At 47.7% G+C, this 26,788-nt stretch overlaps 1 protein-coding gene across 6 annotated transcripts in view; it reads left to right on the top strand.

The window, feature by feature from the left end:
* CABIN1 (calcineurin binding protein 1) overlaps positions 1 to 26,788 on the top strand; it is a 143,637-nt gene that overhangs the window by 19,464 nt on the left and 97,385 nt on the right. For all 6 annotated transcript variants that reach the window (XM_036276178.1, XM_036276176.1, XM_036276180.1 and 3 more), the window contains exons 7-19: positions 268 to 397; positions 2,255 to 2,404; positions 5,328 to 5,614; positions 6,661 to 6,829; positions 9,705 to 9,841; positions 10,414 to 10,631; positions 11,950 to 12,028; positions 12,415 to 12,602; positions 13,445 to 13,597; positions 14,547 to 14,741; positions 18,932 to 19,174; positions 19,932 to 20,088; positions 24,297 to 24,412. In XM_036276178.1, coding sequence (XP_036132071.1) covers positions 268 to 397; positions 2,255 to 2,404; positions 5,328 to 5,614; positions 6,661 to 6,829; positions 9,705 to 9,841; positions 10,414 to 10,631; positions 11,950 to 12,028; positions 12,415 to 12,602; positions 13,445 to 13,597; positions 14,547 to 14,741; positions 18,932 to 19,174; positions 19,932 to 20,088; positions 24,297 to 24,412 — 2,222 coding nt within the window. The remainder of the gene's footprint in view (positions 1 to 267; positions 398 to 2,254; positions 2,405 to 5,327; positions 5,615 to 6,660; positions 6,830 to 9,704; positions 9,842 to 10,413; positions 10,632 to 11,949; positions 12,029 to 12,414; positions 12,603 to 13,444; positions 13,598 to 14,546; positions 14,742 to 18,931; positions 19,175 to 19,931; positions 20,089 to 24,296; positions 24,413 to 26,788) is intronic.

Consider the following 26,788-nt stretch of genomic DNA (forward strand, 5'->3'; position numbering starts at 1 on the left):
GCAATTCCTAGAAGTGGGATTGCTAGCTCAATTGTGTGTAATGCCTGTGGTTCTCCAGAAAGGTTGTACAGTCCATCCTCCCCAGCAGTGGTTGGATTGTATTATTTTCAGAAATCCTTCCTGATTGAATTAGTTAAAATGGGATCTCATTATTGCTTACTGTGCATTTCTTTGATTCTAGAGCAAGAACGTTTTCTTGGTATTAACTTGGCAAGGTTAGGGCTTCAGAGTGCACACAGAAGTCATAACTGTTTCTTTCCCTGACAGCATGTCTGTACTTCATCTGTAAAGCTTTGGAGAAAGATTGCCGGTACAGCAAAGGGCTGGTTCTCAAGGAGAAGATATTTGAGGAGCAGCCTTGTCTTCGGAAAGACTCCCTTCGAATGTTCCTTAAATGGTAGGTCCTGCCTCTTTCCTTCCTAAGTCTGTACCGCCCCTCTTCCCTCCCAGGTGGCTGGGAAATATCGGGAGGTGGATACACCTGGTTCTCAGATCCTCCTGGAGGACAAGCCCCTGCACTTCGCCCCCTTCATCATCTGGTGTACTGGCTTTGATCTGCTTTGTGTACTGGTACTCGGCTATGTGCCTAATCTCAGTTCTGCCTCCTTGGCTGGCTGCTGCCCTCCTTTCCCCTCGGTCCCTCTTTCCCGTCTCCAGCTCTTGGTGATTGCCAGCTCTTCTCTGGCTGCTTGATGCAGCCTGATGTCCACCATGCGTCCTCAACACTCGCCTTTCCCCTTTCCAAGATTTTGCTTCCAGTGCTACCCGAGTTCATTGTCCCAAACACACCTCAGATTCTGTACCATCCCTGCCTTGCCTTCATGCTTGATAGCATTGCCCAGGAGGTCCTTTGCAGTTCTGCTTCTCCCTCCCCCAGGAGGAGAACTATCTCAGGTCCCTGGGAGATTCTAGGCCTGGCCTCATTGTTCTGTCCTGTCCCTGCTCCCAGGCTCCCACTTTACTCTCACCTGGGATGCAGTTATCTCCCCTCTCCAAGTGTCTAGCCCTCCAGCTGAATCAATTCCTCCACCCTCTGGTGTTTCCTTGGCCCATGGAACTCAGCTGGTGGTTGGAGGGGTTATTTATCTCAATCTGTCCCTTGTAAAACTGTCTTTTGTTCACATTTGTCTTGAGGGGCCTGACCTTTGGAGAGAGAGATAAAACAGGTGAGTCATTAAGCAAGTGGCTCCATGTTGGAGCCCTGATCAGAGATTGTCAGGACAGTCTGGGCAGGAGGGCAGGTACTGCTGAGCCACCTCAGACAGAGGTGTGTGTCTGTGGAAGGGCACCCGAGGTCCCAAAGCCCCGCCCTTTCTGTTATTTGGAGACACCATAGACTTTGGTGAGCTTGGCTAGTCTGGTGACATTTTGTTGGGTTGGACAGGATGGTCTAGTTAAATTCTTTTTTTTTATCCTCACCCGAGGACATTTTTCCATTTTTTGTTCATATAGAGTGGGAGGGAGAGAGAGAGAGAGAAACATCAACATGAAAGGGACACATCGAGTGGCTGCCATCCACACAACCCAACCAGGGCTGTGGGACAAACTGCAACCAAGGTTCGTGCCTTTGCGGGAACCGAACCCAGGACTCTCTGGTCTGCGGGCCGACGTTCTAACCGCTGAGCCAAACCAGCCAGGACTAGTTAAATTCTTTAAAAATTTTCCATAAATAGTGCTGGCTGCCCTGGCCGGTTTGGTTTAGCGGTTAGAGCATCGGCCCGTGGATCAGAGAGTCTTGGGTTGGGTTCCTACTAAGGTCATGTCCCTTGGTTGCAGTTTGTCCCCGGCCCCAGTTAGGTCGTGTGGGTGGCAACCAGTTGATGTATCTCTCTTGTGTCGATGTTTCTCACTCTTTCTCTTCACTCCTCTCTCTCTCCCCCTCTATCTGAAGACAAATGCAAAAATGTCCTCGGGTGAGGAATAAAAAAACCCATTTTTCCATAAATAATTAGTGAGCAAGATTTTGTTTTTCTGACATTACTCTGATACTGTTAATACAAATGAAAACCCTTTGCTCAATTTTTAAGTGCAGGGGGAACAAAGGCTATTAGTCATTTCTAGTGTATGTGGGTATTAAGAATGCTAATTACTGCCCTTCCAGGCCAGACTCAAGTGGTTACTTTATTTGTAGGAAGAATTAATATAGATTAAAGGGTATTAACTTAACTGCATCCCTGACTGTAAAATTTCAGGTTTGGCTCTGGTTTGTAGTAGTATTGCAATTTCTTCCTGTCTTACATGCTGTGCTTATTAGTGACATGTCGATCCACGATGTGTCGGTGAGTGCCGCTGAGACGCAGGCCATCATAGACGAGGCCCTGGGACTACGGAGGAAGAGGCAAGCGCTGACTGTGCGGGAGAAGGAGCCGGACCTGAAGCTGGTGCAGCCCATCCCCTTTTTCACGTAGGTTGTCCAGATCTCTGGGTTGCTGGCTTGCCTGGTGAGCCCTGCACAAGACTTAGAAACTGACTCTAGGCTGGTGGCGTGGATGGGACCTGGGGGCACATTGACAGATGGCTGGAAGTGTTGGTCTACTTTTTGACTACTAAGAAACCATTTCTTACCCCGCTACCTGCCACATTCCTGTAAACCCCCTCTCAGTCTGCCCCACCCCTACAGGCAAAGGAAACTAACATTTGCCAAGCATTTGACAGGAGGAAACCAGATTCAGAGCAGTTAAATGGTGAATGGGGAGCCTGGAGTGATCACAGGTCAGGGTTCCCCAGCTCTCAAGCCCATGCTGTCCCTCCAGGACCCTTGCGAGACCCATGGCGTGTGAGAGCCACCCTCACCCCCAGCCCGGGAAGGATAAGCTGGTATTGGCAGGGCACTAGAATTGGGGTAATTTAATTTAGCCGCTTAGTGAGATCTGGTGTGCAGTTTCTGTGTTTAAAATTCTGACATCGAATCTTGAAATTTTGAACTTAGCGTGGATTGGCAGAGGCATTCCTTCCCCTGTCTCATTCTCAGAGGCTTTGTCACAGTGGTCTGTAGCTCCCGTCCCGGATCAGACAGACCTGAGTCCAGTCCTGGCACCCCTAGCTGGGTGGCCCTAGGGACATTATATGCCACTCTCTGAAAATGGGGAGGACAACATCTCTCTCTTGTAGGGTCATGGTGATAATTAAACAGAACATCTGGCGACTAGCACAGAGCCAGCACTTAGCACACTCTCAGGAAGGACTGGCTCTGATCCATATTTTTACTACCCTTGTCTGTTCCTGAATGTTGAGTTTCTTAGGAGAATCTTCCCACACAGGTGTTGAGATGGTCAGGAAGACAGGGCTGCTGTTTGGAATGCTCTTGGACTCTTGTCAGGTGATCTTCGCCCTATTTTGTTAGTTGGGTCAGGAGCCCCATCCTGTCTTGAGTGTGGGCTCCCTAACCAGGAGGGTTGGGGGTTTTAGAAGGGCCCAGGTGCTTATCTATTATAGTGAAGGAGCAGAATTCCTGAGGGAATGATGCCTGAAGGGATTGTGGTGATGTCACTGGAGAAGAGAAGCTGTGGAGAAGCTGCGGGCTGCTGTCACAGTACCCTCTATGGTGTAGGGTGAAGGCCAAATGGAAGCACGAGGGAAATAGGTTTGGCTGAAGGTGGTTAAGTGTGCTTGCTAGTTAAGTATGGGATTGGGTTATTAAAGGAAGACTAGGGGTTCCCTCTCTGGGAGCAAAGGATGTGGGGCTTTTAAAATAACCACCATCTATTTCAGGACTTGGTACACTTTTCCTATAAAGGACCAGATGATAAATGCTTAAGACTTTGTGGGCCAGGTACCATCTTTGTTGTGTATTTGTGCGTGTGTGTGTTTTCTTAGCTGTATAAAAGAGGCCAAGGTCCACAGTTTGCCACCCTGTTCTATTCAGTGTCTACTAGGCATGAACAAGGCATGAGTAAATGAAATGGTGTCTTTAAGGCATCCAACACAACACAGCTAATGAGCAAATTCTTCCCTGTCTGAATGTAACTCTGACTGAAGCAGGAAAAGAATAGTAAGAACTCCCTTATAGTCCTAGGAGCCTCCATTTGGTTATATTCTGGATTTTGAAGCACCATCCTTTTCATTCCTTCTGCAGTATATACTGGATGCCAGCTTCATGTTGGGTTCTATGCTCTGTGCTGGTGGCTCAACATGGCAGGGCCTGGTCTTTCATGGGGTAATTCCAGGGGTAGTCAGTCACTCAGAAAGAGCATGTGCCCCAAGCTGATGGGTACCCTGAGGAGAGACACATAGCACTGGGGGGGGGGGGGGGTCCACACTGCTTTGGGGATTCAGAAGGCTTAGGTGCCAGAACAGGAGCCTAATGAAGGAGTGGACATTGACCAGGCAGAAGGATTGGGGCGTGGGTCAGGGTGGTGTTTCTGGGCAGAGGGAAGCCTGTTCGAAGGCCCTGTGGTATGCAGAAGTGTGATTTTGTTTGCAGAACTGAAAGAAAGCTAGCATGGTGGGAGTGTGGGGGTGGTGTGAGATGAGGCTGGGGCAGTTGGTCAGACCAGGCTGTGTAGCACCATGGGGCCAGGCTGAGGATTTGGATTTTCTTTTTCTTTTTCTTTTTTTTTTTGGGGGGGGGGGGAGGCGGGGTGGGTGGTATTTTTAGCCTTAGAGCATGGGAAGCCATTCAAGGCTTATGGATGGATGGATGGAAATATCATGCCATACCACATCATATCAACACACAACATAATACACAGCACAACAAATACAACAGAAAACACAATAGATGGCACACAGTATATAACACACCACGCCATAACACAACATAATACATTACACAACATAACACACACCACACCATAACACACGGTAAAACACAAGGGTCTTGGTTTGTCATCCAGCAGCTCTGACCCACATGGGGACTCACTGAGATGCTGCTCCCAAGGGCCCATTTAGTTCCTTTAGACCATGTCCTTGTTAGTAGCTCCCTCCTCTGCAAAAAAAGAAAAAAAGCAAGATCAGTGGCAGCAGAGAAATGTTACAACTGTTTTAAATATTTGACCTGTGGGAAAGAAGCTTTTCAATTGAGTCAGTGGTTTTATGATGCCTGGGTGAGTCTGAAGGTGTCTGAGGTTGAGATGCTACAGGGCTTCTGATGGGGTGAGGGGAGGAGGGTGCTAGGTCCTTGCCCCTGCTTCAGCTGTTCTACCTCAGCTGTGTTAGACTCAAGATTTTGTCAATAACAACAATGACAAAACCATGACAACTCTCCCTGCCTTCATGGAGATGGCAGCCCCGGGGCCAGCTGTGCTGTCTCTCCATAGGCCAGCTGGCCCTGTTCAGAGCACCCTGTGATGGGGTGCTGACCAACTGTGGTGACTGTCTCCTTGCAGCTGGAAGTGCCTCGGAGAGAGTTTGCTGGCTATGTACAACCACCTCACTACCTGTGAGCCTCCGCGGCCCAGCCTCGGCAAGAGGATTGACCTGTCTGACTATCAGGACCCCAGCCAACCTCTGGTGTCCTCTGAGGTGGTAGCGCCTGTCAGCGTGATCCAGCCAAGCCCTGTCAGTGCCAACTCATCCATGACCGTGACAGAGCCTGCGCTTTCCTACTCTCCTGTGGCTACAACCAGCTTCCCGCTGCACAGCCCCAGCCTGCTAGAGACAGGTGTCCCCATGGGTGAGCAGGCCTCCTGGGGTTGGCTTCTGGGGAGACCCCGTTTGCTGGGCAGGAATGAGTCTGGTCTCTCCAGAGGAACAGGTCCTGCTGATACTCCTGGTCTGAGGTTTAAGCAAGAGCCCCTGGACCCACAGAGAAACCTATTAGCCTGCTCTTGGGGCTGCTGCTCCTTAGGGGCCATTTCAGTGATGAAGCCCTTCAGGGAAGGGGTTGGGGCTCAGGGATGCAGCTCTGGGACCACTCAACACCTGGCTGATAAGTCCTGACATAAAGATTGCTATTCCTGCTTGTGATGTGTGAGTGGGCAGGTCCCTCTGCAGGTTCTGCTCAGTTGCTGGCCACGTGCCACAGCACTCAGCACTGCTGTGCACTAACAGTCTGAGTTTTTTGGCCTTAAAAAGTAGTCAGCAAAGTTACCACCACATGTGGTAGTCTATTTCTCAATGGTTTTATCAATCTTTATCATCATTGGAATTGTAAAAAAAAAGTCAGACAAACTCCCAAGCCTTTTCAGATTTTCTGTGTCACTAGAAAGATAGGGTTCTGAATGAACACATATGTGATTGTTTCTAACTTTTTAACTTAATTGTGTGACTCTTCTCTGCTTTCTATATAATTCACAAGATTCTCTCACCCACATTGTACGATTCAGTGCTCAGGATCCTGAACAAGTGGTAGAGTCAGTGTGGCTGCTACTTACTTTAACCCATTCCAGGTTCATCCACGAGGCCCCAGAGGCTCTTGCAGCCATCCAGCATGAAAGGCAAGGGTTGGGGGAACGTTTGACTTTGAGAATTGGTGTTCTGTAGCCATGGAAAGTAGTCTGGCTATGGGTTTTGTGAATTCAAGAAAGGTGTGAGGGTTAAAGAGTTTGAAATTAAGTTTACTCAGGATGCTGTTGTTAAAGAAGAGATGGGAGATTTCTTGAGCGTCAAAGAAGAAAAAGATTAAACATGCTGACAGCAATTGAAAGGGCACTGATGCATCTGTGCTGCATTTTCATATCTCTGCCCCCTGTATGATTTCAATTTGCACTCTTTGTGAAGGTGACATTTCGGGGGGAGATAAAGCTAAGAAGGGAGTAAAGCGGAAGAAAATTTCAGAAGAGAATGGGGAGACAGCAAAGCGGCGGTCTGCCCGTGTCCGAAACACCAAGTGCAAAAAGGAAGAGAAAGTAGACTTTCAGGAGCTTCTGATGAAGTTCTTGCCATCCAGGTATAGTGCACACCCTTGCTGATTTGCAGACACACAAACTTCCAGCACATACCACCAATGTTTCTCATTCCATTGCTACCCTTTCTGGGCATGTCCTTTGTTTTCTCCTGACATCTGTGCAAATGACCAAAGCACAAATCTCACTGAATTGGGATCTTGGGTTTTTCTTGCCTCTCCTGCCTCTGAACTTCCTGAGGGCTGGAACTGTGACTTGTGCATCTTTTGGAAGACTAGGCACTTCCTGGGCCCTCAGGAGATGAGTGGATTCCGGAGCTGGAGGTGACACACTCATGTCCCCTGCACTCACACCTACATTTGGGAGGTCTGGGGCTGCTGTTCCTTGGATACAGACACTGGGAAACCCCACAGAAGGGGTACACCTTCTGTTTTCAGGGACAGTGCTTATCTTCTTTCTCCAGGTTCAGCAGTATTTCCTCACATTCTGAGAAGGTGGAGGATGGATGGGTTGGTAAATCCTTCCTTGGTTTCACTGGCTCTTAGTGTTCCTTAGAGAAGGGGCAGGCTACCTAGAGCTGGGAGTCCTGGGCCCCAATGCTCCTTCCATAGATTTTCACCAGCCCTCCCACTTTTGTCCTTGCCTTCCTACCTCCCAGAGGCTCCAGGGCCTCAGTTCCTAGTCATCCGGGGTTTATGGTGCCAGTGGGTGGGCTTTTTGATGTTCCCTTCCTCCCACCCTTAGCTGAATGGAGAAAACAATTCAGTGTCTGCTGGTCTGTCTTCTTTCTGCCTTCTAACATTTGGTGGTCACAGTTCTTGTCTGCTGAGGCTTCCTTCCCCCATCCCCCGTGTCTTTGTGAGTTTATACCTGTTTATTTCTTCATGGTCACTAGAGTGGAGTTTGGGAAGTAGCCATGTGTATTCAATGTGCATCTTTTTAAAAATTTTTGTATGTGCCTCTACCGGGAACTGAACCTGGGACTCTCTGGTCTGCAGGCTGATGCTCCAACCACTGAGCCAAACTGGCCAGGGCTTCAATGTGCATCTTACCCAGGAGTCCTTAGCTGGGTTTTTGGCTCATGACAATTTATTTCAGCGGTGGCAACACCCAGTGGAGGAGGAACAAGAGGCTTTAGGTGGATTGTAAATCCATTTTACAGCCAAATACCTGTTTTTTATATTCTGTTGCCTTTCTGTGGTGAAAGTGAAGTGCTTAAAAATTGGGGTTCTCGGTAAGTAGAGGATGCAGTGTTCTCTGATCCTTTGCTCCAAAGGTGCAGTACTGGGAACAGGTTTCCCTTTGGGAGAGCCACAGGATGGTGCTGTAGTTGATGACGCAAGAGGTCTAAGTGACCCATTTCCCCATCTGCCCCTCAGCCCACCCCAAGGTCTTGTTCCCAGCCCTTTATCTGGAATGGTTTCTACCTTTATATATATATATATATATATACACACATATATATACACACACACACACACATATATATATGTATATACATATACATATATACATATATGTGTATATATATGTATATATATTTATATTTTAATCTTCACATGAGGATATGTTTTTATTGATTTTAGAGAGAGAAGAAGGGAGAGAGAGAAAAAGAGAAACATCAATATGAGAGAGAAACATTGATCGGTTGCCTCCCACACATTCCCGACCAGAGATCAAACCTGCAACCTGTGTTATGTGCCTTGACCAGGAATCGAATCCACAGTCTTTTGGTGCACAGGATGCTGCTCCAACCAACTGAGCCACCCAGCCAGCCTTTTTTATTTTGAAATGTAGTTCCTGTGTGGTTTTTATATCTGCTTCTTCGAGTGGTCAGGCAAGAGCACTGTGACCGTTTGCCTGCAGTAGTCACCCTGGGGGCGTGGTGTGCAATAAGTGAATGAAGACATTGTAAAGTGCCTGGAGTGTTTGTGTACCATAGGGCTGCTTGGTTTAGAGGAATCGACAAGGATGCTAAGACATGGTCTTTGAGGGAGTTGGAAAGAATGGTGCTGCTGGGAGAGACCTCTGATGTTCTAAAACTCTGTGAGAAACCATGGGGAGACCAGCCTCAGAAGTGCCTGATGTACCCCCCCCCCCGCCCCATACTTCGTAAACCCACCTACTTTCTCCTTGCTCACTGGGCTCCCCTCAGGTCTTAGAACATCCCAGGTGTTCTTCTAGACTATTCCTCTGTACTTGCTCTTAGCCTGCTTTTTTGCATGGTCAGCCCCTCCAGTGTCAGCATGAACATTACCCCCCTCAGAAACCTTCCTGACTTATCTAAATGAGGTCCCTTATGACAAGCACCCTGCTGTGGTTGGTCTTTATTTGGGGGTCTTTCTTTTTTTAAATTTGTTTTTATTGATTTTTAGAGAGAAGGGAAGGGAGAGAGAGAGAGATAGAAGCATGAACGAGAGAGAAGGATGTATCAGCTGCCTCCTGCACAACCCCTACTGGGGATCGAGCCCGCAACCTGGGCATGTGCCCTGACCAGGAATTGAACCAGCGACCTCTTGGTTCATGGGTCAGTGCTCAACCACTGAGTCACACTGGCCGGACTGGGGGGGTCTTTCTTTTTGTGTATCTGCATATTGTCTGTCTCTCTCATTGGAAGGTAAGCCTTCTGAGGGCATGATCTGCCACACGTTTGGCTGTGTTCTGATGTCTAACGCAGTACCTGGCACATGCTGGTGCTCAGTAATTGTCTGTCGATGGAAGGAGTGAATGTGAGAAGACAGACCAGTTGCCAGCTCACGACGGCCTGGAGAGGCAGAGCTGCCTGGAAGCCTGGCCTCTGGACCCTGCCGCTCACTTATAGTTTTTTTCTCCCTGGTGTAGATTTCATTTTTTTCTCTAATAAGGATTCAGGGATCAGAATGTGTGGTGTGGCTTTTGTGATTTTGGGTGTTCATGCAGGCTAAGAAAACTGGACCCTGAGGAGGAAGATGACTCCTTCAATAACTATGAAGTTCAGTCAGAAGCCAAACTGGAAAGCTTCCCAAGCATTGGGCCTCATAGACTGTCATTTGACTCAGCCACATTCATGGAATCTGGTAGGAGAAATTGAACAATGTGACCATTCAGTGTGGGGAATTCTTTCTCCTGTCATCCTATAACCTGTTTAGGTTTTATTCTGGGAGAATGGTTCTGGGTGTGTTTTAAAAGTATGGTCAAGGTGCTGCCTGGATTTGTGGCGGGCCTGAGCTCCATGGCTAGTTAGGAGGTCTGACCATGCTCATACTTAACTGTGTTCCCTGAAGGATGTGTGCTTCAGGTGAAACCCAGTGGCATGGCTTTGCAAGTCAAATGTATCTGACACAACTATTGAGTGCATGTTGTATTTTTTGTGCACTATTTCACTCAGTGCACATGTCAGCACTTGGAGGTCAACCCTTTAATACCTATCTTAGACCTGGCGATTCAGAGAGGCTTTCTCAGCTGGTGAGGGCTGAAGCCAGGATTGGAACCCCACAGCCTGACCTCAGCACCACCATGTGGGAGACACTGGCTCTCTTCTGCTCCCACCCCACTCCTGTCATTGCTCTCCTCTCTTCCAAAGATAGTGGGAGACCCTGGCACAGGAGGTCCTTTATTCAAGTCAGGTTGTTTCTCCCTCCCTGGGCAGAGAAGCAGGATGTGCATGCATTCCTGCTGGAGAACTTGACCAATGGGGGCATCTTGGAGCTGATGATGCGCTACCTGAAGGGCATGGGCCACAAGTTTCTGCTGAGGTGGCCCTCGGGCCTGGCGGAGGTTGTGCTCAGCATCTACCACAGCTGGAGGAGGCACAGCACCAGCCTGCCCAACCCGCTGCTGAGGGACTGCAGCAACAAGCACATCAAGGTCGGTCGGGGGCCTCTCGAGGGCCAGTGTCAGACCAGGACTAGGAGATGGGTGCAGGGACCTTCTGGGGTTGGGGAGAGCTCTGTGTTGGGTCTGTTTGGCTGCATTGACTTCTGGGCCTGGAACCAGGGCTCCTGATGGTTTGGAGCAGGAAATCATGGAACCTGGTTTATGCCTAGAGAGATCCCTGGTAACTGAGTGGAGGCTAAATGTGGGAGTGAGAGTGGGCACAGGGTCCTCAAGAGTCTGTTATTCAGTGAACTATGGCAGTGCCAGGGGGTGGAGGGTGGGGTGGGGCGGGTTCTGGAGGCAGAGCTGACCAGATGAACTGAATGTGGAAGTGAGGGGATGTATGGGGAGGACTTCTGGGGCTGGCCCAAGCCTGGGGCTGGTGACAGGGTGGTTTACAGAGATGGCGGAGCCAGCAGAGAGGCTGGGGAAAGTTATGACTTGGCTATGTTTGAGGTTCAAGGGATTGTTACTGATTTTCAAACGGGAGAGAAAACAGAAGTGCAGGGGCTAAGCAGGGTTGCTTAGAGGAGTAGTGGGGCCTCCAGCAGTAGGGGCTGAGCACGTCTGCTCATAGACTCTGTTGCACTCCAGGCTCCTCCACTTTGCCACCCAGGGCTCAGGTGTGCCTAGGGTGCTCTGGCCCCTTATCCCAGTGGAGGAAGAAGGCTGAATGCTGAGGAGGGAGCACTAGGAGCTTTCAGGACCCGTCCTGGTGGTATTTCTGGCTGGGGCACTGAAGGTGAAAGAGCTTGGAGTTGGCAGGTGCTTAGGGCCATGTGGGTCAATATTCCATGGTTGTGCAGCTTCCACTGGGACACTTCAGGGACTGCTGAGCTGCTCCCCTGGTGGCAGTGTGGAATGGCAGGAGAAGCTGAGACGTTGGTCCTCAGACAAACAGGTTGGTCATTTCCCAGCTGTGCCTGCACTTAGCCAGTGCCTCCTTATCGCTGGGCCTCTGCTTCCTTTTGTGCTCTGGGAACAGTGTGCTGACTCCAGATACTTTTAAGGATTGAGAGCTGTAGTGTGGATGCAGTATCTGGCCTGGCACTCGGCAGGTGACAGGGCTGCCTCTGTCATGTGACAGTCCCTCAGGACTGAAGACCGGTCTCCAGGCTCCTCCCAAGTGTTGTCCCAGTGTGGATGCATATGTTTCTTTTTATGTCCTGGCAAGTAGCCACTGATTATCATTTATTAAATGGGAAGTAGGTAGAAGAATGAAGTACATTTTAGTTTAGTTTTGTTCCATCCCCTACCTTTGATGACTCTTTGTGATTCCATTCCTGATATTTTGGTGTCTATCATACAGGACATGATGCTGATGTCTCTCTCCTGCATGGAGCTCCAGCTGGACCAGTGGCTGCTGACCAAGGGCAGAAGCTCTGCGGGTAGGAGGCACTCTGTTTTCTGTGACAGGGGTAACTTTCTGAACCCTTAGTATTTAGGAGGGAGGGGACGTGGTAGGGCTGAGACATGGAATTAAGACTTGAATCTGCAGTGGGCACCTTTCCTGGGTTGGCTTGTCAGGCTTAGAAAAATCCAGGGTCTCAGAGAAGTCCCTTGGATACTCAAGAAGTGGTTAGCAGCCACCTACCTGCTTTTCTGTTACTCAGGATTGAAGGAAGTGAGATCTTAGTTTTCTCAGGTTATCATGTGACAATTTATGTGTCTCAATAATTTCCCCAGATAGTGGGCTGAGGGCGACCCCTGGGGAGCAGAAGGCCACCTGACCCTGCACATGAAGTTGACTTGTTCTGGCCTGACTTGTTTTCAGTGTCTCCTCGGAACTGCCCTGCTGGTGTGGTGAATGGCAGGTTTGGGCCTGATTTCCCGGGAACCCACTTCCTGGGTGACCTCCTGCAGCTGTCATTTGCCTCGTCTCAGCGGGACCTGTTTGAAGATGGCTGGCTGGAGTTTGTGGTCCGTGTGTATTGGTTGAAAGCTCGGTTCCTGGCACTGCAGGTTCGTTCTGTGACTGGCTGCTTGGGGAGCATGCCCTGGCACCTAAAGGGATAGAAGAGAGCTGGATGCCTTGTTGAGGATGTATGTGTATGCTTTTGTGGTACCTGCCCTACAACTGGGCTCAACTCAAGGAAGTGGGACATGGTAGGGAATTTTCAGCAGCTCAGAAATCCCAGCATGGCCACTAGTTTATAAAGCACAGCAGCATAACAAAGCTCTGAAAGGGGTCTCCTGTGCCCCCTAAGGAAACCTCACTTGAGATTGCCTTGACCCTTTGCTTGTGTTTTCCTGAGAAAGCCTGAGTGAGTACACAAATGGCTGCAGAGCTTTCTAGAAGGGAATTAACTACCTATCTTGTGTGAATTCTCAGAAAGCTTCCGTTTGGAGCCTGGAGGGCCTGGATGGACTATCAGTTACCCAGCACCTTCACGCATGGTGATACCTGGTGTACTGTGGTAGAATGAGTGGAAGAGTGCCACAGTCAGTTCTGGAGTTAGGATAGGCCTAGCTTTTATTCCTGGCTCTGCCATTTATCATCATGATTTTTGAACAAGATACTCAGCCTTGCTGAAGTGTCCTCACCTGTGACATGGGGTTAATGATATCCCCCCTTAGAGTTGTGGTATGAATTCATTCACCTGATTTTCCATCTATCTATCCATCCAAAAAATGCTTATTGAGCCCCCAGTATGTGTTGGATCCCTTTTCAGGGGACATAGCAGTAACTGGATTGAACTGCCCTCATTGTGCCTTCACTCTCATGGGATTAGGAAGGTAAGGCTTCTGGCACAGCAGAGTGAGTTCCTTTCCTTGCCCCTGTTCCCTGCCTTTCCTTTGACCAGGGAGACATGGAACAGGCCCTGGAGAACTATGACATCTGCACAGAAATGCTCCAGAGCTCCACTGCCATCCAGGCAGAGGCAGGGGCTGAGCAAAGAGACATTGTCATCCGGCTCCCCAACCTCCACAACGACTCGGTTGTTTCCCTGGAGGAGGTGAGTGGGAGTTTTCTTAATGGTGTTTTTCTTGGTCAAAGATTTATTCTGGTTTGGCCCAGTTAGACCAGGCTCCACCTGTCCCTGAGGACCAGGAAAATAGTCCCCATGTTGAGTAGGGCTCCTTCCTCCCTGGGGAGGATAAAAGGGCTTGGGAGAGGGCAGCTCTAGCACACAAGGCCACCTTGGACTCAGAGGCACACCTCCCTGATGGTAAGCTTGTCCATGTGGCAGGGGGCAGGGTGGAGGTATTTGCTGGCATGATTTAGAGTGATTATTGCTCAGCTCTCTGGGCTGTGTGGCAGCAATCCCAGTGAAATTAGAGGGAAATGCCAGCAGAAGCAGAACAGTGCTGGTGTGGTTGTGGGGCTGGGTCAGAGGAGCATGGTACGTATGCTAGGCTCTGTCAGGTTCTCATCCTGTTCTCACTGTGCAGTGTCAGACCCATGCAGTTCCATGTCAGTGACATGTCCATGTTAGCAGAGAGAGGCCTTCAAACTTTGGCAAAGTTGTTTCAGGGCAAGGCAAAGTGCAGTTCCCCTGCTGCCTTCATCCTGGGGGCCACAACAGGCCTCCTGTGAGGAGAGGGTTTTGTGGGTTAAAGGTGCATTCTGAACTTTGGCCCTGGTTTCACTGACTCCCTGGCAACCTGATGCCCCGTGGTTCCCCTGGTGTGGTTCGCTGAGCTGACTACGAGACCGCCCTATTGTTTTGGCAGACACTCTTCTGAACCTCTCTACTTCTGGGTAGTTTTTGTTGTTATGTTTATTTTTTAAAGAATTGAATGCCTTGACCTTAATATAAATACCTTTTATAAAGTACTCACTTAATGTAAATGCTGATATGTTAAGGGGAGTCTAATTTTGGGTCTGATAAATGCAAACACTGGCTGGACTCAGAGTGCATGTGAAGGGTTTGTTATTGGGCAGCAATTCTGGGTTTCTTCCAGATTGATAAGAACCTGAAGTCACTGGAGCGGTGCCAGTCTCTGGAGGAGATTCAGCGACTGTATGAGGCTGGTGACTATGAGGCTGTCGTGCATCTGCTCCGCCCCACTTTGTGCACCAGTGGGTTTGACCGGGCCAAGCACCTGGAGTTTATGACATCCATTCCAGAGAGGCCAGCACAACTGCTGCTGCTGCAGGTGCATGCTGCCATGTCCCCTAACCCACTCGTACCTTCTTTGCTTGTTGTGGGTTTATTCCCTGGAGGCTTTGAGGTGGCCCTTGAAAACTTAGAAGAGAGAAGTGGGAGTAAAAACCGCTAACTTGGCACCCAGGAAGAAGCCAGTCAGAAGATATGGGAGAAAGTTGGAACTTATGAGTGTAGGTTTTAGGGTTGTACATGGCTAAAGGTGAGCCCACACTTGACTCTGAACTTTTGCATGGCAGAAGAGAAGGAAGAATAGTCAGGATGTTAGCCATCTATCCACCTGTTTGTTCCTTCGCCTGGCTTTTAAAATTACTTTTAAAATGAACTACTGAGTAGATACAAAAATGGGTAAAATATCTGTAAATGTAAAGAATCAAGATTAAATAAATACCCATGTATGATTGTGTTGTTGAAGGAAAGGAACACCAGTATGGTGTTTGAAGCTCATGTGCCCTCTCGACTTCCTCCATGCCTACTGAGGGCTTGCTGGGTACCAGGATCTGCTGGGTGCTGGACATTTACTCAGCCTCTCTGTGCCTCAGTTTCTCTCTCAACTCTAGGATGGGGATGTTCACTGTCCTTATCTCAGAGGCCTTTGTAGGGATTATAAGAGTTAGTCTGTGTTGGCACCATGCCTGGCTTGTAGCAAGTGCCATATGGGTGCCAGCTATCATCATTGCCACCATCCTCAGGAAGTACGGATGGTGCAGAGACTGACAGGGAAGATGATAGAAATGATGTGCTTAATAGCATTAGGTGGTCTAGTGTTCGGTCCCTTATGGTTCACACACTAATCACATTATATTTATTATCTTATCAGGTCTTCTTCCTTCTTTTTGGAAAAAAGAGCCTGGTCTTCTCTCAGGTTTTTTCTCAGATTACTTGAGACATTGTAGTTATTAACTTTCTTGAACTGGGAAATAGTTAAGAGGTTCAACTGTGGGAACAAATGGAGGCATCTCTACCCTGGTGAAAGGGAAGGAAAGAGTTGGTTCTGGAAGGGAAAGGAGGGAAGCAGAGAGGAGAGGCACATCTCTGGGCAGAGGAAGTCAGGCAGCCCAAGATGAGATTTGTCCGACCTCAGTTTCCATGGCAGGTGCAGGAAGGGTCCGCATGGCGGTGTCTGGGAGGGACAGCTGGGTGTACCCAGGGAGGCCATTAGGTGAGGAGGAAGAAAGAAGCCTGTTCTTTCTGCCTTTGTAAGATGGTCCCAGTGGCTCAGATGTTGTCTTACTCCTGTAGTCTGTAACTTCTGGGTGTGGCAGATGCCCTGTTGATGGGGGAGCTACTGTTCAGACAGGCGCTGAGCAATACTGTGTACTGAGGCAAGGCCTGGGCCAAGTACCATGGAAGCTCCTGGTTTATGCTCAGTTTCCTTTTAGGGGTGGTTCTTACTGATTTGTTATTGATTTTTTTTTTATCTTCACCTGAGGACATTTTTCCATTTTTTGTTCAGGTAGAGTGGGAGGGGGAGAGAGAGAGAGAGAGAGAGGCATCGACGTGAAAGGGACACATCGAGTGGTTGCCACCCATACGACCCAACCAGGGCTGGGGACAAACTGCAACCGAGAAACGTGCCCTTAGCGGGAACCAAACCTGGGTCCCTCTGGACCTGGACTGCAAGCTGACACTCTAACCACTGAGCCAAACTGGCCAGGGCATTTTTTTTTTTAAAGAGAGAGAGAAAGGGAGAAGCAGAGAGAGTTAGAAACATCGATTGGCTGTCTCCTATATGCCCCCCACTGGGAATTGAGCCCACAATCTGGGCATGTGCCCTGACCCGGAATTGAACTGGCTACCTCCTGGTTCTTGGGTTGCCGCTCAACCACTGAGCCACACCCGTCGGGTGGTTCTTACTGATTTGGAGTGCTTTTTACATATTAAAGATATTGATCTTTTTCTCATCAAACGTTGCAAATATTTTTTTCCAGTTTGATGTTTGCTTTTTAATTGTAGCTTGTGTATATATTTTTTTAACATACAGAAGTTTTGAATTATGTTGTCAAATCTTTTGACATTTTCAAATGTTTGTGATTTTGTTCATTATGCCTCGATAGCCTTTCCAAGAATGGAAAAATATTCACTCACTCATTCCACACATATGGATTGAGTTCCTACAGTGTGCCTGGCACTGGACAGGAGAGAAGCCACCTCTAATGGAACCTATATTCTACAAGGGAGTCAGACAAGAAACATGTCAGCAAATACACAAAAAGACCTGTTTGCCTCTGTTTTCTTCTAGCGGTGTTAATGTTTCATGTTTCGCATTTAGGTTGCTTCATCGAGCTGTTAGAGGGTGGAGGTCTGTCTTGGAATTCTTCTCTCCAGAGAGTGATGGCTGTCTCTCCTGTCTTTGAAAGTTCTTCAAAATAATTGTATAGTTTTCTTATGGTTAAGCTGATATTTAGTCCTTAACATTTTGTTTGTTAATCTTGATCTGAAGGTATTTTTTCCATTGATTCTTAGAGCAAGTAGAAGGGAGAGAAAGGGTTGGGAGAGAGAGAGAGAAAGAGAGAGAGGTGAGAGTGACACATTGATTGGTTGCTTCCTGCACGTGCCCCAACTGGGGCCCCAGGATCAAACCTGTAACTCCAGGAATGTGTCCTTGACCTGGAATCAAACCCACGACCCTTCGGTACATGGGCTGACGCTCTAACCACTGTGCACACCAGCCAGGACGAGTCCTTAATATTTTTGGTTACTGATTTGAGCATACCTCTTTGTTGGTCACTATGTGTCCTAACAGTTCATTTCTGGTTTTAGGAACCCTGTTGATGTTTGCATGTTTATTTTGAATCTAGCCACTTCACTGAATTCCCATTATTTCTGATAGTGGTGATTTGGTCTCCTCATTGTTGGCAGTTATTTTTTGGCCTTTTAGTTCTTTCTGGCCTTAAGCACTCGGGCTTATGTCACATTAGAGTGCTGCTGGCAGGTCCTTGTCTTGTCTTTGACTTTCATGGCAGCTCTGGCTGCAGTTTAAGGTCAGTAGTCTTTATCCTGCTAGAAGATAGCCCCCTGCCCCTTGCATGTTTGGCATTTGATCAGGAGGGGTCAGCTAGGGCTTTGGGGGCTCCATGTCTGCATGGAGGGGTCCTTCACACCTCAGTGGCCTCCTGCTAGAGTGCTTGTTTTCTTTAAAGAAACATAGGCCTGTGTCCTTGGCAATTAGGGCTTTTAAATTAGAGGTGGTTTTGATCTCTGCTCAGATGTTGCAGCACATACCAAAGGCAGTTTTGGATGTTTCTTTCCCCACACCTGTCTGTATCACCTATGTGTGTGGTGGCTGTACGTGCCAAGGCAGGCAGGAGCCGCTGCTGGGCCTCAGTTGTGGCGAGGTCAGAGCCCGATAGGGCACCAGGCAGCAGGTGCCTCCTGTGGGTCTAACAGGCTGCCTGCCAGATCTGTGAATTCACAGCCAGGCTGAGTTCCTCCACACACTAGCATAGTAATGAAAGAGGCTGAGACCCAAGGAGTTTAAATGGGTTTGTTTTAGAGCAAAAGGAAAGGGAGTTTGACAAAAAGTGATGGCTCCCCAAAAGGAGATTTTAAAATAGCAGTCAGAGTGTGGTGTGGCATACTGAGAGCTCCTTCATGTCAGGACACTGTGCTGAGTGCATTATGGACATCAGCTCATTTAATACTCATGGCACCTCTGAGGTGCAGTGAGAATTCTGTCTGGGACTAGGAGGGTTTCTTGCTCCACCTCACACCTTCAATGCTGCCTAGCCAGTGCCCCTGCCCTGGCCTTGGCTCAGGCCCTCCTTGCAAGACAGTCCCTTCCTGGCAATTGCCCTCCCCTGCTGAGACCCTCCAGAGCCATGGCACTGGATGAACACGTGATTGGGTGACTTGGGGCACAGCCAGAGCTGACAGATTTGGTGGAGTCACTCAGCTTCATTTTAGCTTCTTGCCGGCTGTGTCCTCACTCCATGTCCAGCTTTATAAATGAGGAAACTGAAGCATAGAAGTTAAGCATATTTTTGAAAGCTCCCTGGCTGGTGGCCTGCCATGCTGTGATTGCACACAGGTCACCGTGTGCCCTTGCAGATAGCTGTGTATGTTTCCCCTTTTCTTTAGACGTCCCCTCGTGTCTTTGTCCCTGGCTACCTGCCCCTCAGTCCTAAAGACCAGGTGTGAGCGTTGTCTCAGTACTCTCACAACACACCTTCCTGTACTTAGGATTCCTTGCTCCGGCTGAAGGACCACCAGCAGTGTTTTGAGTGCTCCGATGTGTCTCTGAACGAGGCAGTCCAGCAGATGGTGAATGCAAGTGAGGCTGCAGCCAAGGAGGAATGGGTGGCCACAGTGACCCAGCTGCTGCTGGGCATCGAGCAGACACTCTCGGCAGACAACAGTGGCAGCATCCTGAAGGAATTGTCTTCTGCCACCAGCCTCATCCGGCTCACCAACAACCTCATCCAGGTAACCCCTGGCTCCTTCCTGCCCTGCCCCGCCACAGCAGGTGTGGCTGTCTGATGTCCCCTTCAGTCCGGCCACCACCTTGCCACAGAAGCACCTTTCCAAAACGGAAATGTGAATTCTTCTCCTTCATTGCACCCTTCACATTACCTCCAGGGTCCCTGTCACCCAGAGTGCACTGATCCACCAGCCTCCCTTTCCATCCACACCTTTGCTTTCTTGGCCACCTCTGGGACTTCTGCCTGCACACCTGTCCTCTGCCCCCACTCCTTGCCCTCTCTGGGGATTGGGCACCCCACAGCCACTTACCTGGAAACCTTCTGTGAAGGGCTCCTCTTCTGTCCCCACCCGTCCTCTGCGACACCACTACAGCTCTCAGTTGCTTTCATTGCAGCAACTGTACTGATCCATGGCTCTCATGTGGCTTGTCTCTGGCTCTCTTCCCCCGGAGCTGTCAACTCCTCTGTGCCCTGTTCACCTCTGTGACTCTTATGTCCGGCGCAGGGCCCAGCACATAGTAGAAACTGCATGTGGCATGAAAGAGGATAGTCAGAGCTGGCTCCTAGGTAGCCTGGGCATAGCTCTGTTGTTGGGTTCTGTGGTCGTCTGTTTGGGATGCTGCTGTGCCAGTGTTCCCACATCAAAACAGTGGAGAAGGACTCCCCTGTCCCAATCCCTGTTCTGCCCTGAGGACTCATCCTGGGTTGGGGCTGGGGATGGGAGGGAGAGCTGGCCCTACTGAACAACCCTATCCCCCCAGATCATTGACTACAGCATGGCTGTGCAGGAGGAACCCAAGGAGCCCCATGTCTCCTCAGTGCTGCCCTGGATCATTCTTCATCGGATCATTTGGCAAGAAGAGGACACCTTCCATTCCCTGTGTCACCAGCAGCAGCTTCAGAACTCAGCGGATGAAGGTGGTGGGAAGTGGGTTTGGGTGGGGGTGGGCATTGACCTCTGTGTCCTTGCCTCCTGCCTCTGCCCCAGGGTCCTGCAATGCTATTCAGGTGCTGTGAGTGGGCTTGGGGCTTAGTTGACAGGCCTTTTTGTGGCACTTGGACATAGGCAGAGGCTCCGTTAGGGAGCTCATTGTGCAATGGGGTCAAGAGTCAGTGGGTGTGTGAGGTATTTCACGTGTGGTACAGGTGGCAGTGCAGAGGAAGTGACAGCATGGTGAGTGCTTATGAAGGGCCTTATACCCGGAAGAGCCCTATGAGATGGGTAGCCAAGTGCCAGCTCTTGCATTAACCACTGCACCCTGCGGCTCCTCCTGGATGTGGGCCAGTGAGGCCGGGCTTGTGGACAAGCTGGAGGGCAGTGTGGTTCCAATCCCAGCTGTCACTTCTCGGCTATGTAACCTTGGGCAAATCATATAACCTCTCGGCCTCTATTCCCTGTATGCACGCTGGGAATAATGGTGCCTGTCCCAGAAGGTTGTTCCGAGGACAAAATGTAATAATAAAGCCATCACTTGCCAGGGCAAATCAGTGCAGGCACATGGAGATGCTGAGTGCAGAGTAGTCGTTATGAATGGAGAGGTCGGAGAGGGCGAGCTGGACCCTTCATGAAGATGGCATATGAGCTATCAATGAAGTGGTAGAAAATTGCATAAATTACATAACAGCTAAATGACATTTAAGCAAAGATTGTCTATACTACCAAATGATTTTTTCCCGTTGATTTTCCTACATTTTCTATCTAAACTTGGCCAAAATACATATACTTTATATTTGTAATACATAGACTGTGATTGTAATATACATATTTATTTATATATTTATTTAACTAGCTGAAAATTAAATTTATTGGGGATTTTCCCTCAGTAATTTGAAAAATCACAAGTGGAAAGGAAAGAAAACCAACCCTCTTCCAGTGACCACGGAGTTAACATGTGACATGTTTCCTTCTATTCACCCTCTGTCTAAGTTTGTTTACTCCCAAGTTACTTATTAGCTCCTCACTGCATGTCAGACCTCTGTGAATAAGATACTTCAGGCTCTGACAGGTGGTAGGAGACAGACAGAAACACCAACAGCACCAAGTCAGTGGCCTGCTGGGTGGGGGTGGGGGTTGGGCTGAAGCCTGAGGGGAGAGCATGGGCAGAGGAGGACACTGGAGAGACGGGAACAGCATAGACACAAGAGAGTTGGGCCATTTGGATAGACATGGGAAGGGGCAAGACTGAGAAAGACTCTAATACCCTATTTCATAAAGTTCCATAGTCTCATAATGCTGATGAGAGGTGCCCTGCTTTCCTGCTCTACTGGCTGCGGTAGTTCTCTCTCACAGGTCACATTTCAGTGAACACCTCATGCATCCTTTTTGCTTCTGCTAAATTGATTTTTTTAAAATTAATTTCTAGCCCTGGCTGGTTTGGCTCAGCGTCAGCCTGTGGTCCAGAGAGACCCGGGTTCGGTTCCCGCTAAGGGCACGTACCTTGGTTGCACTTTGTCCCTGGCCCTGGTTGGGTCGTGCGGGAGCAGCCACTTGATGTGTCCCTTTCATGAGGATGTTTCTCTCTTTCTCTCTCTCTCTCTCTCTTCCTCCCACTCTATCTGAACAAAAAAATGGAAAAAAAAAATGTCCTCGGGTACGGATAAAAAAAAAAATTAATTTCTAGACCTGGCCAGTGTGGTGCTCAATTGGTTGGGTGTTGTTCTGTGCACCAAAAAGATTCCCAATCAGAGCACATGCCTGGGTTTCGGGCTCGATTCCCAGTAGGGGGTGTGCAGGAGGCAGCTGATCAATGTGCTGTCACATCAGTATTTCTTTTTCTCCCGCTCCCTCTCCCTAAAAATCAATAATATATATTTAAAAATAAAAATTGTTTTAAAAAATTAATTTCTAGGACAAATATCTTTAGAGTTCTGTACCACTTATTCCTCTATGTTTTCCTAAAGAGTTTTAATGGTGAAAGTTAAGGTTTACAACTATAAATGTTTATTATTTTACTTATGAAAATAACATAAAAAGACTCCTGGCATAAGGGTCTCCTTTCCCCCATATTAATTATGCAAAAAAAATAGTTCTTAAAAATTGCCAGTAAGCAAACAAGAAAAGGGGATTAATGAAATGCCATAAACTTTGAAAATGTAGGCCAAGGAAAGAAATAAAAGATTCTGGCCTGGCTGGTGTGGCTCAGTGGTTGAGCATCTACCCATGTACCAAGAGGTCGCCAGTTTGATTCCCGGTCAGGGCACATGCCCAGGTTATGGGCCTTATCCGCAGTGTGGGGCATGCAGGAGGCAGCCAGTCCATGTTCTCTCTCACTGATGTTTCTATCTCTCTCTCCCTCTCTCTTCCCTCTCTATAATCAATAAAGAAAAAAAGATTCTGGTGTACTGGTAGTAGGTATGGCTCCTGTCCCCTCCTCTACCCTTAGTAGAACTGAGGGAAGATGGTAAGTTGGCAGAATCCTGGGAAATATTATTAATATCCTCATTTATAGAGAATGGGCTAGCAGGGAAGGCCCTCCCTTATCTCCCTGGGCCTGGCAGAGTCAGGAAGGGCCAGCAGGTCCTACCATCTTCCAGTCACCAGACTGTTGAGAGAAGGCACCTAGGGTGAAATATGCTTCTAACTGGGTGGTGAGGGATCTGGTGTAGGGTGTTGTCATATTGAGTTCTCTGGAAGCAGACACTGAGCTGGTCTGTTGAGGATCTCACCATTATAAACTGATAAACCAAAACAGCAAGGAGCAGAATGAATATGACTGAAACTAAAACCAGTGGATGTAATTAAGAGCATTGGACAGAAGATGAGGTGACAGGTATGGAAAACAAAGATGGTCCAGAGTGAGGATAAATGGGTGTCTGATGGAAGGACTTCAACATTGAAACAGGAGAAGCAACCAACCCAGTATTCGTACAGGAAAATTTATCTGAATTGTAATGAAAACTGAATCTTCAGATGCAAAGTGTATGGTATATATCAGGAAAAATTGATATACATAATCTACATCAAGATAATCCTGGTTAAGAATTTACTTTAAGAGTAAAGATGGTTTTAGATTTCTAAACTGAAAAAGCAGTTTATCTTTATGGGACAAAAAAATGAAGCTCATTTCCAGTTTCTCCATAGCAACATTCAGGGCGGTTGGGGTGATAGCTATATGTTTACACAGCTCAAGGAAAGAAAGTGTGACCTAAGATATCTAAATCTAAGCAAGTTGTTTGTAATTATAGTGGTAATAGACATTTATAAACAGGGATTCTTAAAAACACTACTGGAGAAATGAAGTCAGGAAACCAACACGAATTAGAACGAAAAAGCCATAGGAAGGAACTTGTGATGAGCACCAGAAAGCAACCAGGCTAATTAAGGCTGCAGAACAGAATGTGAATGCTATAAACATTGAAGCACTACAAATAATATATACAACAAAATTGGGAGTTGGAGGTATAGAAGGAAGTGTTACAAAGCTATCACTCATCTTGTCATTTGATGCTATTGAAAATGGAAACTAAAAGACCCATAAAAAATCTAATGGCTTGAACTTCTTAATGATTTTCTGACTTTTAAACCAGTGCTTTTCATATCTTTGTGAAAGATTCCTTATTCTACTGGGTGTGATTTCCTTTAGTATTTTCTATTCTACCATATTCTATTCTTATCCTCTTTAAAAATGTTAATTATAAGCCCACTAATGGGTTATGTGCCAGAGTTTCAAAATTACTGAGGGATCTTTAAAGAAACTAGTTATAGTTCCAGTGGTGAACAAACATTTAACTGAAGTTTGATAGTTCTTTTTTCTTTTGTAATATTCAAATAGACCTAAATATAAGAATTTTTTTATTTCAGAAATGGTGTATGTAGTATGGGTTCTGTTGTTTCAAATTATTTCTTTCAAAATGTCTCATGTGCACAGAAAGATGCTTGTAGTGTTGTTCACCAAATGTCTGCTTAGTGAATGAAACATTCTTCTTTATACTTTGCTGTTTAATTTGAACTGCCTACTAGAATCAATCAGGTCATTACTTGTTTTAAAAGACAAAAAGATAAAAAAGGAAACAAAAAATCTGTAGCTACCTTGGTAACGAAAGCAAAGCTCACAAAGGAGAGACTGTGCCTACGGCTCCCTCATGTGTCCCTGCACTAACTCACTGTTGGTTTGGTCTTTCCCCAGTGATGGCTGAAACACCCATGCTCCCATCCTCCCTCATGCTGCTCAACACAGCCCATGAGTATTTGGGCAGGAGGTCCTGGTGCTGCAATTCAGATGGGGCTCTGTTGCGATTCTACGTAAGTACTACTGGGGCTTGCTTGGCCTGCCCCTGCAGTGGGGCCTACTGTGCTGCTTTGACTTGTTGTGCAGAGGTGACTACTCAAAGTTTCCAGAAGGTCTGAACTTGGTGTCCTGTGCACCTGAAGCTCAGGGGGCTCTGGACCTGGCCTTGAACTCTAGGTAGACTTAGATTCACTATCTGTTACTGAGTCTGTAATGTGTTGGGCACAGTGCCAGGCCCATTAATAGTAATTTTAGAAGTAAATACTGCATTCACCACCTTCTGTTGAGTCCTGTTTGCCAAGTACCATTCATCATGCTAGGTAGTAGTTTAGTTGCTCAGTCAGCAGCTATTGTATTCATTCAGTCAGTAAATACATAGACTTCCTCTCCCTTGCCAGCTGTGATTGATGGCTTACTGGTGATAAGCAGCATAATTGCTGTCTCCGAATCTTACTGTTGAGTTAGAGGCCAAGCAGCACTTAGACAAGTTACAGAGCACAGGAGGGGCACCCATTCCAGCTGGTAGTGTCTGCTAGTAAATGTTCTGCTGGAACATAGCCACACCCATCATTCACATATTCATATTAACTAGGGCTGTTTTTGCAATACAGTAACAGGGTTGATAAGCTTTGATAGAGTCCATATGGTCTGGGAAGACTAAAATATTTACTATCTGGCCCTTTAAGAAAAGGTTTGCCATCCTGTGCTTTATACCCTTTCATTGATCATAGCCTCTCCACAGCTACCTTCTCCCTCTCCAGTCCTCCTGATCCTCCTTCACTGCCCTTTGCTTTCCTCATGGTTCTCATCACCTTCTAGCATTCCATGTGATTTATTTATTATGTGTATTGTATGTCTCTTCTCCATTGAAATGTAATTTCCATGAAGGTAGGGATTTTTGTTAGTCTTGTTCACTGCTGGATCCAAGTACCTAGCATAGCACCTAGCCTACAGGAGGTACTTAATAAATATGAGTTGAATGAATGAATGAGACTAAGAATATGTATAGAGCTCATGTATATGTAAAGCACTTGTAGAAGAACCTGGAGACTTGGCCAAGAGACTCATCTGGCTGGCTCAGGGCCTGAGAGCTGGTTAACATCTAAAGTGGGTTCCAGCCCCAGCTATAGATGCCTAAGTGTTTGCCCCACCCTGTGAGAGCCTCTGGGGTGCTCACCCTGGGTCAGCTGCATGCTCTGGGACCATTTTTGGAAAAATCGTGCTGCCCAGGAATTAGTGACTCTCTTCTGCCTTCTCTCTCCCAGTTAGAGAGTGTGGGGACACTGTTTACTTCCATAGGGGTGCTTCCATAGGCAGTCACCTTATGCTAATTTAGGGGCCAGTTGAGAATGAGTTAGCACCTTTGCAAATTGACATCCACTGGGAGTGGCACTGAAAGGAAAGAGCCCAGGCAGAAGGGGTGATGATGGGATAGTTCTCTTGGTTTTTCTTAGTGTATGTCTTTTTTGATGGAGCATGAATTTTAGCTCCCAGGATCTGTCAGTTGAATTTGGGGGAGTATAAGTGATATGAGTAATGCTGTTTCATTTTATAGCTCCTAACTTTCCTGTCTAAAGTCCAGCCTTTAGATTCCTCTGACTCCTGCAGCAACTTCACCTTTGTGGACATGGCCTCTGCTTGTTAATTGTACCCTCTCTGTGCTCAGAGCCTGACCACCGTCGTGCCCTCTGCCTGCCATACTCTCCCCCAGGGCCTCTGTGGCTGGCTTATCCTTTCCTTCCTGCTATGCAGGTCTCAGCTCAGAGGACACCTTCTTAAAGAGATCTTCCCTGGCCCAGCCATTCTCTGTCCCATGGACTACTAGGCAGCCTTGCTATTTGTTTCTGTATCTTTGCCTCCCCCCGAGCAGATGGCATCCTGGAGGCCAGGGACCTTTTCTGTCTTGCTGTATGAAGCATCACTAGGGATCTGAACAGTACCTGGCATAAGTTACTGCCCAGTTGTTGTTTATTGAATGAATGGATGAACGAACAAACATAAAGACATTGATTCACTGATCCAGAAATGCTTGCTGAGCACACTCCTTTTGGGTACTGTGAAACTTAGGAAGGCGAAGACTTTGTTACTGCCTCTTTTTGTGGCCCCTGATTCCTGGTCTGCTGGGAGAGACTATGTCTTGAGAGTGCTTTGTGGCCAACATAGACCTTTGTGTGGATTGTTTTCTTGCATAGAGTGAAAATATTCTCAAGAAGGAAATCCTCTTGGATCTTATATTTTCTTGAGTTATATTTCTTTCCATGTGTTCTGTTTGAATTATTGAATACTTATCCATTCATCTACACTCAGCTCAAATGGCCTCTCTCCTATGGAGCTTTAGTAACTTCTGGCCAGTCCCTCTTACACTGTGTCATGTGTATCACCACCCAGAT

This window comes from Molossus molossus, unplaced genomic scaffold (assembly GCF_014108415.1).
Source record: "Molossus molossus isolate mMolMol1 unplaced genomic scaffold, mMolMol1.p scaffold_m16_p_22, whole genome shotgun sequence".
Lineage (NCBI taxonomy): Eukaryota > Metazoa > Chordata > Mammalia > Chiroptera > Molossidae > Molossus > Molossus molossus.